The 13,225-nt window shown below is 43.6% G+C and overlaps 1 protein-coding gene across 7 annotated transcripts in view; it reads right to left on the bottom strand.

The window, feature by feature from the left end:
• The window catches only part of Tsc22d1 (TSC22 domain family member 1), a 154,972-nt gene extending 149,870 nt beyond the window's left edge, over positions 1-5,102 (bottom strand). For 6 of the 7 annotated variants that reach the window (XR_002394654.2, XR_002394653.2, XR_002394652.2 and 3 more), the window contains exon 1: positions 1,036-4,259. Coding sequence is in view for 3 of the 7 variants with exons in the window: in XM_021257884.2 (XP_021113543.1) it covers positions 1,036-3,914 (2,879 nt within the window). In the remaining 4 variants the exon portion in view is untranslated. Of the gene's footprint in view, positions 1-1,035; positions 4,260-4,288 lie in introns of those variants that run through there. The other variant, XM_004844229.4, reaches the window with a different exon arrangement.
• Between the last annotated feature and the right edge of the window lie 8,123 nt (positions 5,103-13,225).

Genomic DNA, 13,225 nt, shown 5'->3' on the forward strand with positions numbered 1-13,225 from the left:
TGGTTTTGCCGCCTGGCGCAAGGACCTGAGTTCGATCCCCGGTACCAAAAAAATAAATAAATACAAAATAAAAAAAAATAATAAATCAACTAAGTCCTAAAGCTATGTAGAAACAAAATTTCACAACTTTTCTAGCCAGTCAGCTTCAAAGATACAATTTGAGTAAGTGTGATTAGTGCATCATTTCCAATCTGAAAAAAAAACGCTGGTGTAATAATGTATTTCAGGCTATAAGGGTTTTTGGCGGGAGGAGAGGGAACAGGTGGAGTTGATTAGCAGACAATCTTATTTTCATGCCTGTATAAATTCAACACTCCAAGGCTTTCTTTACTCTTTAAAATGGCTACCACCTTGATGTACTATGCAAAAGAAAAAACATACAGCATACTACTATCAAAGACAAATCTAGTTATTTTGACAGTGTATGACTGATTCCTCACCACCCAAAATGTTTTAAAGAGTCCCATTCATTTTTGGTTCAGATAAAGTAAACATTAAATTAAGTCTGTAAAAGCCAAAGTACACTGTAAGGTCAACCTATAAGAGCCCAGATTAGGTCATCTTTCCTACAGTGTTTGACTAGGAAAAGCAGGCAACCATATCTTTCACAGCCTAAGATGAAATGCACAATAACTGAAAAGTAACTATAGAGAACAAATGTGGGAACTGCAGCCCTCCAGGAGATCTTCACAAGGATTTAAGTAACTCAAAAGAATAAATTAACTATTTTGTGGGTTAGCCAAATTTAAGCTTCTTTTCATAACTAATCTTCCAAAAAACATTTTATAAACAAAAACTACTTGATGCCCCCAAACCTAATTTTAATATTAGTATGTTCAATAATTTGACATTTATATATTTTACTACTTCCTACCCACTCTGAAATCACTCAACAGTCTTCATCTAAAAAACTTACCATGAATATGCATGTACTTACAAAACAATATAAAGAACGTTTAGATTTGGCATAATTTTGTGCTACTGAATAGATTAACTTCAACTCTGAATGCCTGCAGAAATATGCCATGATCTTACCTCTCATCCTCGCCATCCACAAAGGGTGTTGTCAGCGGTAGCACCTTCAACGGGAAAAGAGAAGCAGAGGCTGCTAGGCTGCTGCTACTCCCATCTGAAACTGCTGACATTCCCCCACTGTCACCACTGGTAGTCTGAGGTAAGCCAACTAAGGACGGCTCCACTGGGCGCCTGGCATCTTCAATTTGGCTTCCAATTGCCTGAGCTAATGATTGTGCAGAGAACTGAGCAGAACTTAGTGGTAACTGTTGTGTCAATGGCAAATTTATATTAGTTGCTACCAAGGGAGGTTGACTAACACTTTGAATCAAATTACCATTTTGAGTGGCAGGGGGTTGTGCTATATTCTGTGGTGGAACCAAGTTTGCTGGGGCAGAAGGCATTCCAGAAGGACCAGTTGAACTAACCTGGTTTGTAACAGGAATACTACTAGCAGAAGGTAAAGGACTAACTGTGGGCAACTGCTTCGAAACAACTTCTTGAACTACTGGTTCTACTCCTTGTGGCTGGGGAGGCACAGTTAACAAGGTACTCTGGGGTGCAATAACCAATTGTGGAGGAAGGCTTGAAGTGCTAGTTTGAACTCCCTGATGAATAATCCCAGTTTGAGCAGGTGGAACTACTTGTGAAGATGGAGGAGCACCTTGCTGAATAACTGAAGGTGTAGCTTGGGTAGAGGACTGCTGCACTGCAGTAGGTATGTTTGCTTGTTGACCAATAGTTGCAATTTGACCACCAATAGGTACAGCAGACATTGCTGTTTGAGCCTGGCCAACAGGCTGGCCAGATGTCCCTGCAGGTTGTGCTTGAATTGCTGTGGACTGCGTTGGCAGCTGGATCCCCCGTGGCTGAGCCACAGGAATCACTGCTGTCCCTGTTCCCACTCCTGCAGAACTGGACTGCCCAGAGGACATTGCTGTTTGCAGAAGTGACTGCTGTTGTACATACTCTGAAGTAGGATTCTGAGTCACTGATTGACCATGGCCTGGGGCCAACTGCGTAGAAACCATTGGTTGCTGTTGTCCATATTGTAACTGCTGGGGTGGTGCCCCTGGAAGGGGAGTTTGCACTGGAGGAGCTGTCTGTGAGTATGGCAGTTGGGTTTGAGCCAAACTGGAAATGGAAGGCTGCTGACCTAGAGCTGAAGTTACACCAACCACATTTATAGATGATGGCTGGATACCAGTTGCAGCATTGACAGTGGCTTGCAGAGGTACTGGCTGAAGACCTTGCTTTTGCTTATAGCCTAGTTCTTGAGATTGTAAATGTACTTGTGACATCTGTGACTGAGAAACACTCTGTGGTATACTAACTGCTGAAATACTCTGTGGACCACTGCTACTGAAATCCATTTGTTGAAGGGCCACCACACCTTGAAGGGCTGGTGGCTGCTGTACCACAGTAGGGACTCCCATCTCTCCACTTCCCACACTCTCTGTGTAGTGACTCAGTGTGCTGACACTACTGCTCACTGAACTCCCACTAGTGCTCTCCCTCTCAGAAGTCACTTCTGTCGGGTTTTGTTTTACAGTCTCCACCACTTTATTTGTCACACCTTCTGTAGCAGATACAGCATTTTCTTTTTCATAGAACTCAGTGCAAGTCCATCTACCTTTTTTAAAGGGTTCAGAAGTAGAATCTAACTTCACAACTCTGAACCTTGATGTGTTAACTGTTGGTTGTTGCTGCTGACTTGAAACCAATCCCACATTTGTCCCTGTAGTTGCATTAGGGACACTGTTAACAGCAGAGGAAGAAACAGTACCATTGCCCATACCACTCAAGATATTCACATTAACACTACTGGTAGCTCCAGGCCCAACACTTACAGTAGCAGCACTAGAAATATTGCTTGTACTTATGTTAGCATTACCAAGCATGCTGCTTGCCACGTTAGGACTGAAACTACCCACAGAAACAATGTTAACATTATTCACTGTACTAGTGCCAGTACCAGAATTTATACCTACACTGCCTGCAGTACCTGCAGCCCGGATATTAGTCATTACAGATGCAGGTGAGCCACTCAATGATACAGCAGAAGTTGGTGTCCCTGGCATAACACCCTCAGAGCTTCCAGATGTAGAAAGTTTTCTGGATATTGGGCTTGTAGGTGGCCCTCCAGGAACAGATGCACTGGCCACACCAGCATGGGATGGATGGTGGTGCCCATGGTGAAGGTGGTGCCCATGATGGATATGATGGTGATGATGCAGGTGGTGTGGATGAGCATTCCCATTGATCACAACATTCTGTTGTGGAAGGTGAGGCAAATGAGGTTGTGGAAGGTGAGGCTGGTTGGGAGAAACTGCCCCAGGCGTCTCTGCTTCCTGGAAGTTATTCAGAGTCTCTTCGGAGGAGCTGCGCTCAGGTTCCCCCAAGTCAGTAGCCCTGGAAAGTGACACATCAAGGATCTCGGAAGAAGAGAGATCTTCTGTGTGAGATTCATCCAGATCATCATAGCTCTCAGTGTCCTCTGCTATACTGTTGTTAGAGCTGATACTGGCAGAGATCTGAGCCGGAGTAACGCTAGTTATCTGGAAGCCACTTTTCTTTTTCATCTGAGTTCCGCCTGGTGCAAGGGGCTGTGCCTGCAGCTGAGCCTGCGAAAGGAGGTTCAGGCTTTGTGGAGGAGGAGGCTGTGGTACGGATGTGGAAGATGCTGCAGGAGACGCTGGCTGGAGCAGAGACGCAGGCGGAAAATCTTCAGAAGATGTGGCAGTAGGACCAACACCGGTACCTGCTGCACTGAGAGCAGAGGCGCTGCCACTACCGCTGCCCCTTCGAGGGAACATAGTCGGGTGCGCCATCTTCCTAGCACTAACGTCTGCAGCGGCGGCAGACGCCGCCGCGGCGTTGGACTCAGGCGGCTGGTGCATTGTGTTGGGTACCGGGAGGCGGAGGAGGCGAGTGCAGTTTCCTTCTGCACCGTAATCTTTGTATTCAGGACGCAGGAGAGGAAAACTGGACCTGACGCTCCGCCCGGCGCGAGTCCTCCTCCTTCTCAGCCTAAGGCGCCGGCTGCTGCTGCCTTCGAGGGCGAGCTTCGGAAAGGGAGGATGAACGAGGGTGAATAGGGCGGCCGGGGACCAGAACGGGGGACCCCTTCAGTCCTCCGCCATTCACTTTCCCCGCTAGTCTCACACACACACACCCCCCCTTTATATTCCGCTTCACGTGGGGTGCGGGGCAGAAGGGGGGGGAATGGGAGGGGGGAAGGGAGGGCAGGGGAGGAAAAGCGAGAAATGCCCACCTTCTCTGGCCAACTCCGGGGCCACCTTAGACCCCTCCTCCCGCCGCGGCGGCGGCCGCTGCAAAGCCCTCCCGGTCGCTCTGCACGGAGGCAGCGCGGAGCGAGCTTCGCCGTGCTCTCGCCACCCCCGGCTTCGGCCGCCGGCGAGCCCGAGCTCAGTGTCGCTCAAACCTCCCCCGCTGGGCCCTCCCCCCGCGCCCCGCGGACCCTCTCAAACCCCCTGGGCTCGCGGCGGCTGCTCCGGGAGGAAACGCTGGCCGCGGCTGGGGCCGGGGCGGCGCGGCGGCGGCGGGGCGCCCGGTACGGAGAACCCAGCAACGAGGCGCGGGCGGGAGCGCAGAGACGCCGGGTCCTCGCGGAGCACGGCAGGGGCGCGGCGGCGGCAGTGGCAGCGGGAGCCCAGGGACCGCTCCATCACTGGCAGCCATGGAGCCCGAGCATTTTCCTCCCTCGGGGCAGGCGCTCGGCTCGGCACGCGTCCTCGGGGAGGAAGGGCCGGCGGCCGAGCCTCCCCGGAGGGCGGCGGGACGTGCGCGGGAGCCGAGGCTGCGAGCCTCTCCCGACCTCTTCCTCCGCGGCCGGCTCGTCTTCACCCCGCAGCTAGGGGGCTAAAAGCGGCGGCGGCAGCTCCTTTCTCGGCCGCGTTGGTGGCCAGACGGGATGGTGCAGCGACTGCAGCCGACGCCGTTCAAAGGAACGAGAGGTGGGGTTGGTCGGTGTCGGCAAACGGGGCGGGGGAGTGGGTGGGTACCGAGGGAGGGCGTCGGGCGAAGGGGGGGCTGTAGTGGTTGTTACTAGTGCTCTTCTCCGGCTCCACCGTGTCCCCCAGTCTCTCGCGGCATCGGGAGAGGAGGGACCAGCGCCCGAGCGCAGGAGGAGGAGGGGCGACCGCCGGGGAGAGGAGGCGGCAGCGGCAGCAGGGGGAGGGGACAGGCCGAGGAAAAGAGGGAAGATGGCGTCTGCGCATGCGCCCCGGAGCCGCAGACAGAAAGCCGGGTCCGGCGAGGAAGGAGTCGGCGGGTGTTCGGACCTTGCCGAGTGCTGGCTCTCCGGACGGAAATTGCCGAAGGCTAGCGGAGGCGCCGAAGCCTGGGGCAATGGGGGTGGGGAATCTAGCTGAGGGAGCGAATCCGGGTCGTGCTGAAAGACACTGCCTGATGGGGGCGGGGCAGGGTGCGGGGCCGCGGCCGCGCGCAGGTTAGGTGTGTCCGCTTTTTTCTCACGCGCGGCCGGCGCGCGGGCGCGCGGGCTCGAGGCCTGGGGATGGGGCGCGGAGGGAGGGGCCAGCTGAGGCTGCCAGAGCGCCGGGTTTGAGTTGTGCGCGCCCTGGGTGGCGTCCCCCGCCTGCGGAATGGATGATGAGGCTTTTCTCCGCAGCAACAGCATCACGAGTTTCAGTTCCCAGGAGCTCGCCGCCGCTGCCACATGAGTCAGGCTTTCTTCCACGACGCGTGGCGGAGCCCTGCGCCCCTGCGCCGCACCTGGGCTCGCCCGGGGCCCGAGCTGCCCTCGCCCACCTCGCCCCTTCCGGCGGTGTCCCATTGCCCGAAGCCGCGTGCGGGACCGCAGGGGCCAGTGGCCGCCCGCGATAAGGGTCGCCTTTTGTGTACTTGCAGTTGGGGCTGCCATGCGGTCCCCTCGCCCAACGAGGACCTGGGGTGAGGCTGTCAGGGCGACCATCATGTAAGCTCCTTCGGGGTAGGACGTGCTCTAAAAGGGAGTGGGTGCAACCCATCCTTACCTGGAGGGAGAAAGCAGGCCAGCCGGGTGAACCAGCTGACCTCAACAGGTGGAGCTTAGGCCCAGCAGCGACGCCGCAGTTGTCTAAGCTGTGGCCATTAGGTTTGACTGAAGAGGCAAGGGTGGCCTGGAAATGATCGCACTACAAGTGAGGTGATGAATGGAGAGTGCCTTTTAGGGTTAGAAATAAAAAAGGACCATCTGAAATTCCAGTTTGAAACAAAAGCACTACATTTTATGGTTCTGAGCGTAGTTCTACAAAAGCAGTGTTAGGTTTGGTTGGAAGCAATTTACTGGAAGTTGCTTGCCTGACTTTACATGTCAAAACCTACCTTTCAGCATTCCCTTGCTACTCACTGCAAAAATACTTCCCAGCCAGGAATTTTTTTAAAAAAAAGCTTAAAAACCAGAGAAAATTTATTTTTTTAAATTTAAGTTTGTTGGAATCTGAATTTCAGAAGTTCTCCCCTTCTCTCCCCTCTTCCTTTTTTCACCAAAACATCTAGGACCCTCAATACATGAAAAGTACTGACTATTTATAGGTAGACTTCTGATGCAGGAAATCTCCAATCCTATTTGAGGAAGTTGTTAAATTGTAGAATTTTAATAGATTTCTAATTGGCTGTTCAACTTTTGGTTTTCTGAGTTTTTCCCCTCATTCCATCCCTCAAAAAGGTAAGACTGTCACTGTTCACTTAACTATTAAATAGAAATACACCCTTGACATCCTTGTCTATCCTATTTCAAAACTGATACGTTTTGCTTTGTAGTGTCCCCCCACGAGAACTAAAGATAAGACCTTTTTTTTTTACTTTAAATTGCTAATGTGGAGCTCAGCTAAGTGTAAAGTATGCACTCACAAATATTGAAAGTGATATGGTTGTAAAAAAATCAAGATGTGAAAAGACTACTTGTTTTATGGTATTAACTTGTTAATATGAGAATAAAAAATAATCGTTTTTTAAATCCTCTGGCTTTTGTTGCAAGTGATATACTTGGTTAATGACTATTATCCATTGTTGAAATGCAAATCTGACTTGCTTTATCAACAGTTTCCTAACTGATTGAAACTGCAATGGAATGTAGACTGGCAAAACGCTGGTTCTTTGAACTATCCTGTGAAAGAAAATGCTCTTGATCTCTCAAAATATTACCTTAGGTTGAAGTTTTAAATTATCCCGAACAACTGTTTTCCAGCCCTTGGGCTCCCTAAGTACTTGCTATGATTGTGCTGATATGGTTGAAGAACCGAATAAATATATTGAGGTCTTAGCCAAAGTTAACAGAATGAAATTGTTGCTGAGCTAACCCTGTAAGAAGCAGATATTGTACTTATTCCCATAACCAATTATTTGGTTGTTTTGATGGTAGAGCTCCCTGAGGGGTTAATCCTTTTAAAAGAAAGTTTAAAGAAAAAACCTTAATGAATAACAAAGAATTTTTAAATGGTCTTATCAAGTGTATTTAATTCTGGTCTGCTGTCACATTCAAGCTCCTGTTTAGACTTGGTCAAATGCTGCTAAGCAACAACTTTGGCCAGGCATGGTGGTGCATGCCTGTAATCCCAGCACTCTGGGAGGCTGAGGCAGGAGGATCACAAGTTCCAGCCCAGACTGAGCAGTTTACAAAGGCCCTGTCTCAAAATAGAAAAAGGGCTAGGAATGTAAAGTGCAAAGACCCTGGGATCAATCCCCAGAATGCCACCCCCCCAGAAAAAAACACACCCTGTAATTAGAGAAATCTGAATTTCAGAAGTTTGTCTCTCCCTCTCCCCTCTTTCTTTAATCATGAAAAATGTCTTTGACCTTTAATACATGAACATAAATGCAGTCATCCCTCAGTATTTGTGAGGATCCCCCTCAGATACAAAAAAATCTAAGGATATTCAAGTAAGTCCCTAATATAAAATGGTGCAGGATTTGCATATAATATACATCCTTTCATATACTTTAAATCATCTCCATTACTTATAACACTGAGTATATTGTGAATGCTACATAAATGCTGGTGTGGTTTGAGGACCAATGACAACAAAAGCTTATACATGTTTAATACTGACTCATTTTATCCCAAATATTTTTGATTCTCAGTTGAATCTAGAGAACTGGAACACACAAATATGAGGGCCTTACTGTACATTGAAGCAATGAGAAACATCTGAATAGTTGTGTTTTATTCTGTTATTACCTTTTTTTGATAAATCCCATTGCTTTTTCCCATACCCTCCTTCCCTCCCTATACAAAAGCTTTGTTTCCATTTTTTCCTTCTATTTTCACTTTTTTTTCTTGTCTCTTCCTTTTAATAAAAAATCTGGATTTTTATATAAATATTAAATTTTAAATTAATATTAAATGCCTGCTACTACATGTATAAAGTCATTAAATTCTTTGAACCAAGTGCTATATACTTAGAGCTATCCCTTGCTGCGTTTTTTTGTTTTTGTTTTTGTTTTTTGGGGGGGTTTTGAGACAGGGTCTCACTATGTAGTTCAGATTGGCCTTGAACCCACCATATAGCCCAGGCTGGCCTCAAACTCATGGCAATCTCCCTGTCTCAACCTTGTCCCTTGCTTCCCCCCAACCCCCATACGGGGGATTGAACTCAGGACCTTGCACTTGTGAGGCAAGCACGACTCCACTGAGCTAAATTCCCAGCCCTTCCTTGCCTTTTGACTGACGTGATTTCAATCATTTTCATGCCGAAACTGTACTGCTCAATTAATTTTTCTGTTCACTCAAAGATTTGCCTGTATTTCGCTTAAATCATCCAGTTATTGCAAACCAGCCTGCATATTTGGCTATGTTTAATGTTTATTCTACCATAAAATGTAAAATTTACTATTATAACAGAATGTACCTATTTGTAAGAACTCCAAAATGTAGCCAAGGATTTAGCTCTGTGGTGCAGTGCCTGCCTAGCAAGCACAAGGTCCTCAGTTCGATCCCCGGTATGGAAAAAAAAACCCTCCAAATGGCTCAATACTTTAAAAACAAGTGATTCTCCTGGTGTAATACTCTTGAAGAACAGTAAAGAAGCCAGGCATGGTAGCTAGCTCGGGCCTGTATTCCCAGCACTTGGGAGGCCGAGGCGAGAGGATCCGGGTGAATTTGAGACCAGCCTGAAATACAGAGCAGGATCAAATACACTGAGAGCTCTTGAGTGACAGATAGATATTAAAGAGAAAAGTATGCAGAAAATATGCCAGCACTTCATTTCAGTAATTATTCTGGCTACATATGTGACTTTTGAATGTCATTTGCAAGAAAAAAAATCAAATGCTTAAATATGTTAAAAACATGAAAAAAATCACATTTTTACATTGGAAGAAATGTATGCAGGAGGATATTGAAGCATATTATTAATCAATTATTTTTTTATTAATCAATTATTAATCATACATTTTCTAGACAAGGAGTGTGCTATATGACTTGAAAATTTCACAAGATATTTATATTGATACTTTTATTCAAATTTTAGTGAATAGTTTAACTTATAACTGATTAATTTTTGCAGCATATGTTGTTTCTAATAGAAGTATATTTCTGCTCAGCTAGACAATTTTATATCCTCAAAGGAAATAATGTTTATAAAATAAAAAGTACAGAAATTTGAATTTATGGTCCACAAGGCACACCAATACACATCCTTTGAGGAAGGAGGAATTATTCTCATTTTAGAAGTAAATAATCACAGAGAGGTTAAATAACTTGCTGAAGGTTCATGCCTACATCTGGGTACTCGGGTCTCCAAACTTCAAATTCTATGCTTCTATGTTCTGGGATTTTTCTGAAGAAGTCTAAACTCTAAGGACAGATACTTTCCCAAAATGTATTTAAAGTAATAAGTATTCTTTTATTGTTTTTGAATAACAGAGAAGATTATGCTGTACACACAGTAATTTCAAACAGCATTTCTTCTATAGAAATAAAAAAATGTTTCTATGTTTGAACCAAGTCAGTCTTTTCTGACTTATGAAAATGTGCATTCAAAGAATTTTCTCAAAACTTAAAAAAAGCATTTCTGACTTCACTACAGAACTGTAAAGTAACAGAAAAAAAACTTGTTAATTTAGGCTTTTTAAAGGTTATAACCAAATAGCCCTTCAAGTCTTCAATAATAGCTGAATGTTTATTTAATGCTAGATACTACAGGTCTTCTTAAATGTTTAAGTCTTTTGTCTCACTTAATCCTTACAATTGCATAATGTAGGGTTGTAGCTGCCCCATTTTACAAATGAGAAAAGTGAGGTATAGAGAGGTTTTGTTCTTAAAAGTTGGCTAATGTTGCAGCTAAGATGAAAATAGCTGTCTAACCATCCCTTTACAGCTACTTCGAAGCTTTCAAGTTAAATTTCTACAGAAGACTCATTTTAATTTACCTGACTAGATATCTCCAAAGAAATTTGTGAACACTATTTTCTCCTGATAAAGGGGCATTCAAAAGGAGAATGTACATTTTAGAGACCCTACTGTGGTCACATAGGAATTAAGACATAAATGAACAGAACAATAATTTGATTAAGCTGGATGATCCTTCACTGATCAAAACAGATGCCAAATGCTTGGAAAAAAAGCATTAATTAAACATAAGAAGTGTTATTGGTATAAGACTAGATAAATGTTTTCCTATGTAAGCAGTTAGCACTTATTGAACATGAGAGCCTGTAAAGTAAAGAGAATAATAACCTAGTTTCCAACATGTGCTCAGAACGCATTTGTATTTGTACATCTTCAATAACACTTAAAGTTATAGCAATAAATGCATTTATGATATTTATTTGCATTATGATTTTAATAAAACCTCTGTCCACTGTGAACAAAACTGGATCAAGCAGTATAAACAAACCAAAACAACCACTATACCTTTGTATTTAAAGGTTAGTTTCACAAACACTGAGGTGCATCTTATATCTCAAAGCTCAAGGAAAAAAGAATGCCTGTTGAGGTCATTTCTTTGTATGGAATTTTCCTTTGGTCATTCAAGTCCTCTTGTTTAAATTTATCTTTCAGGAGAAGAAAACCAATTATTTTCATTACAGAACAGAAAATTGGTAGTTTTAAAGGACAAAATCTTTTCTGATTTTAATGCCTATAAAAAAGATAAATGTATGCAAGCTAAATTGGAATCGGAAGTACACAATAAAATTCTGTTAGCATGATCACAAAATCTTAATGGTAACAATACTGTTTGCATATAGAAATTATTTCCAAAATGTTTCTATGTGAATAACTTAGAATGATTAAAGTGTAAATGTTAGAATTTCAGAGAAAATTATTAAATGAGATTTAGGGGGTAAAGCCCAACAAAATTAATTTGTTTTATTGTGTGATGTATGTCAAATTCAAGAAAATTAAATAGGTGATTGAGCCAGGTGTGGTGGCACACGCCCTGTAACCCTCAAGCTAAGGCAGGAGGATCACTATAAGTTCAAGGCCAGCCTGGGCTACATAGCAAGTTTAACACCAGCCTGAACTACTGCAAAGTGAGACCCTGCCTCAAAAAACAAAACAAAACAAAACCCTAAATACATGACTGACTCAGCCTATTCACTGAATTTAATTAAATATAAAGTTAATTGCAAAGATACCAGCAAAGCTTTCTATCAAAATCTGGAAGAGAAAAATCCAGGCGCTTTCTTTTGATTTTAATTTTTATTAGTCCATGTTCACAGTACATGATGATTACATTCATCGTAGGAAGGTAGTACCTGTTCATAATGCGTCTTAATTTTTTTTACTTCTCCCTCCTCTTCCCTCCCCTCTGCATGCTTTCTTGCCACAATTATTTATATGAAGTATGGAGACTGCGTGGTAATGCCAAATCAGTGGTATAACCTTGATGCCTTGGAAGAATTTCTTGACTCAAGTCATAACTAACATACAAAAGTGGTTGTTAAATTACAACTGTCAATGTATATTTTGAGTAAAATGAGAGAAATATTCTGTTACCCAAAGTACTGATCCCAAATTGTTGATCCCAAATATATTTTGGGTTTTTTTGTTTGTTTGTTTTGTTTTTGGTACCGGGGATCGAACTCGGGTGCTTGTGCTTGTGCAGCAGGCTGCGGAACCACTGAGCTAAATCCCTGGCCCAATAAAAATGTATTTTGAAAGAAGTACTTCCAATGCAAAGCATCTTGAAAAAGCAGCAAAATTTTGTTTTTTTCCAGTGTATGGCAGAAACTTAATTACTTACAAAGAATTTCTTAAATCCTACATTATGTAGTAACATAGTCAACATAATTTATCATATGAACTATACTAGTAGACTTTTCAGATGTTTCTGAAAAACATTACGTTTGAAAATTACAGCACTGCAAAACAAGCTCATTTTTAAAGTTTTGGTCAAAGGCATCCAATGGTATTAAAATTCCCTTCTTCATTCTTATTTGATCTCTGGAAAATTCTCCTTGCCCAATTCATGCCTGCAACAGTTTGCTGACTACTCTTTTATGGAACATCATCTCAAAATCTTTCCTTCCTTCCCTCCCTCCCTTCTTCCTTCCTTCCTTCCTTCCTTCCTCCTCCTCCTCTTCTTTTTTGTAAGAAACACAGTTCAGTAAAACTGGTGAGAAGATAGGAGTTGAATTTGTATCTTTTCTGATAGCTTTGCACTTGTCTAAAGACAGTGCATTAGGGTTATGTTCATATTAGAATTGGAATCTTTAGCTTTCATGGATTCTGGAAATGCATTCTTTATATTGTGGCCTAAGGATATGGGGAACTTAGGTATTTTCCAGTCAGATAAGCTTCAGAACTATTTTCTAAGAAATTTAGTTGATGATCTTTGGCATAACCTGTCACAGAGTTCATACAAAGCCTACAAATGAATAATTGCAAATACAGTGACCCATATCAAAAAGTTCATCTTAGTAGTGTCTAAAATATGTACTACCTGTTTATTGTTCCAAACTCCCATTTTGGAATGTTAGAATCAAATGAAATTTCTGCTAGTATTTTGCATTTCTCCCCACATGAAACATTTTTTCTCTTCCTTATGACTGTCAGCACAATAAGAATCACTTTCTGATATACAGCTAAAGTTAAAAGAAACTACCCTGCTGATTATAATGGATATATTTTCAAAATTAAGTACATAATATTTAGTATACAAGTGTTTTATAAATTCTTCCTTTGATAATGATTCAGTAGCTGAAATATATTCCCAGTGAATACATACTAAATGACTGAAAGTAG

This window comes from Heterocephalus glaber, unplaced genomic scaffold, assembly GCF_053883595.1.
Source record: "Heterocephalus glaber isolate CG9 unplaced genomic scaffold, H.glaber_assembly_v1.0 deba00001666, whole genome shotgun sequence".
NCBI lineage: Eukaryota > Metazoa > Chordata > Mammalia > Rodentia > Bathyergidae > Heterocephalus > Heterocephalus glaber.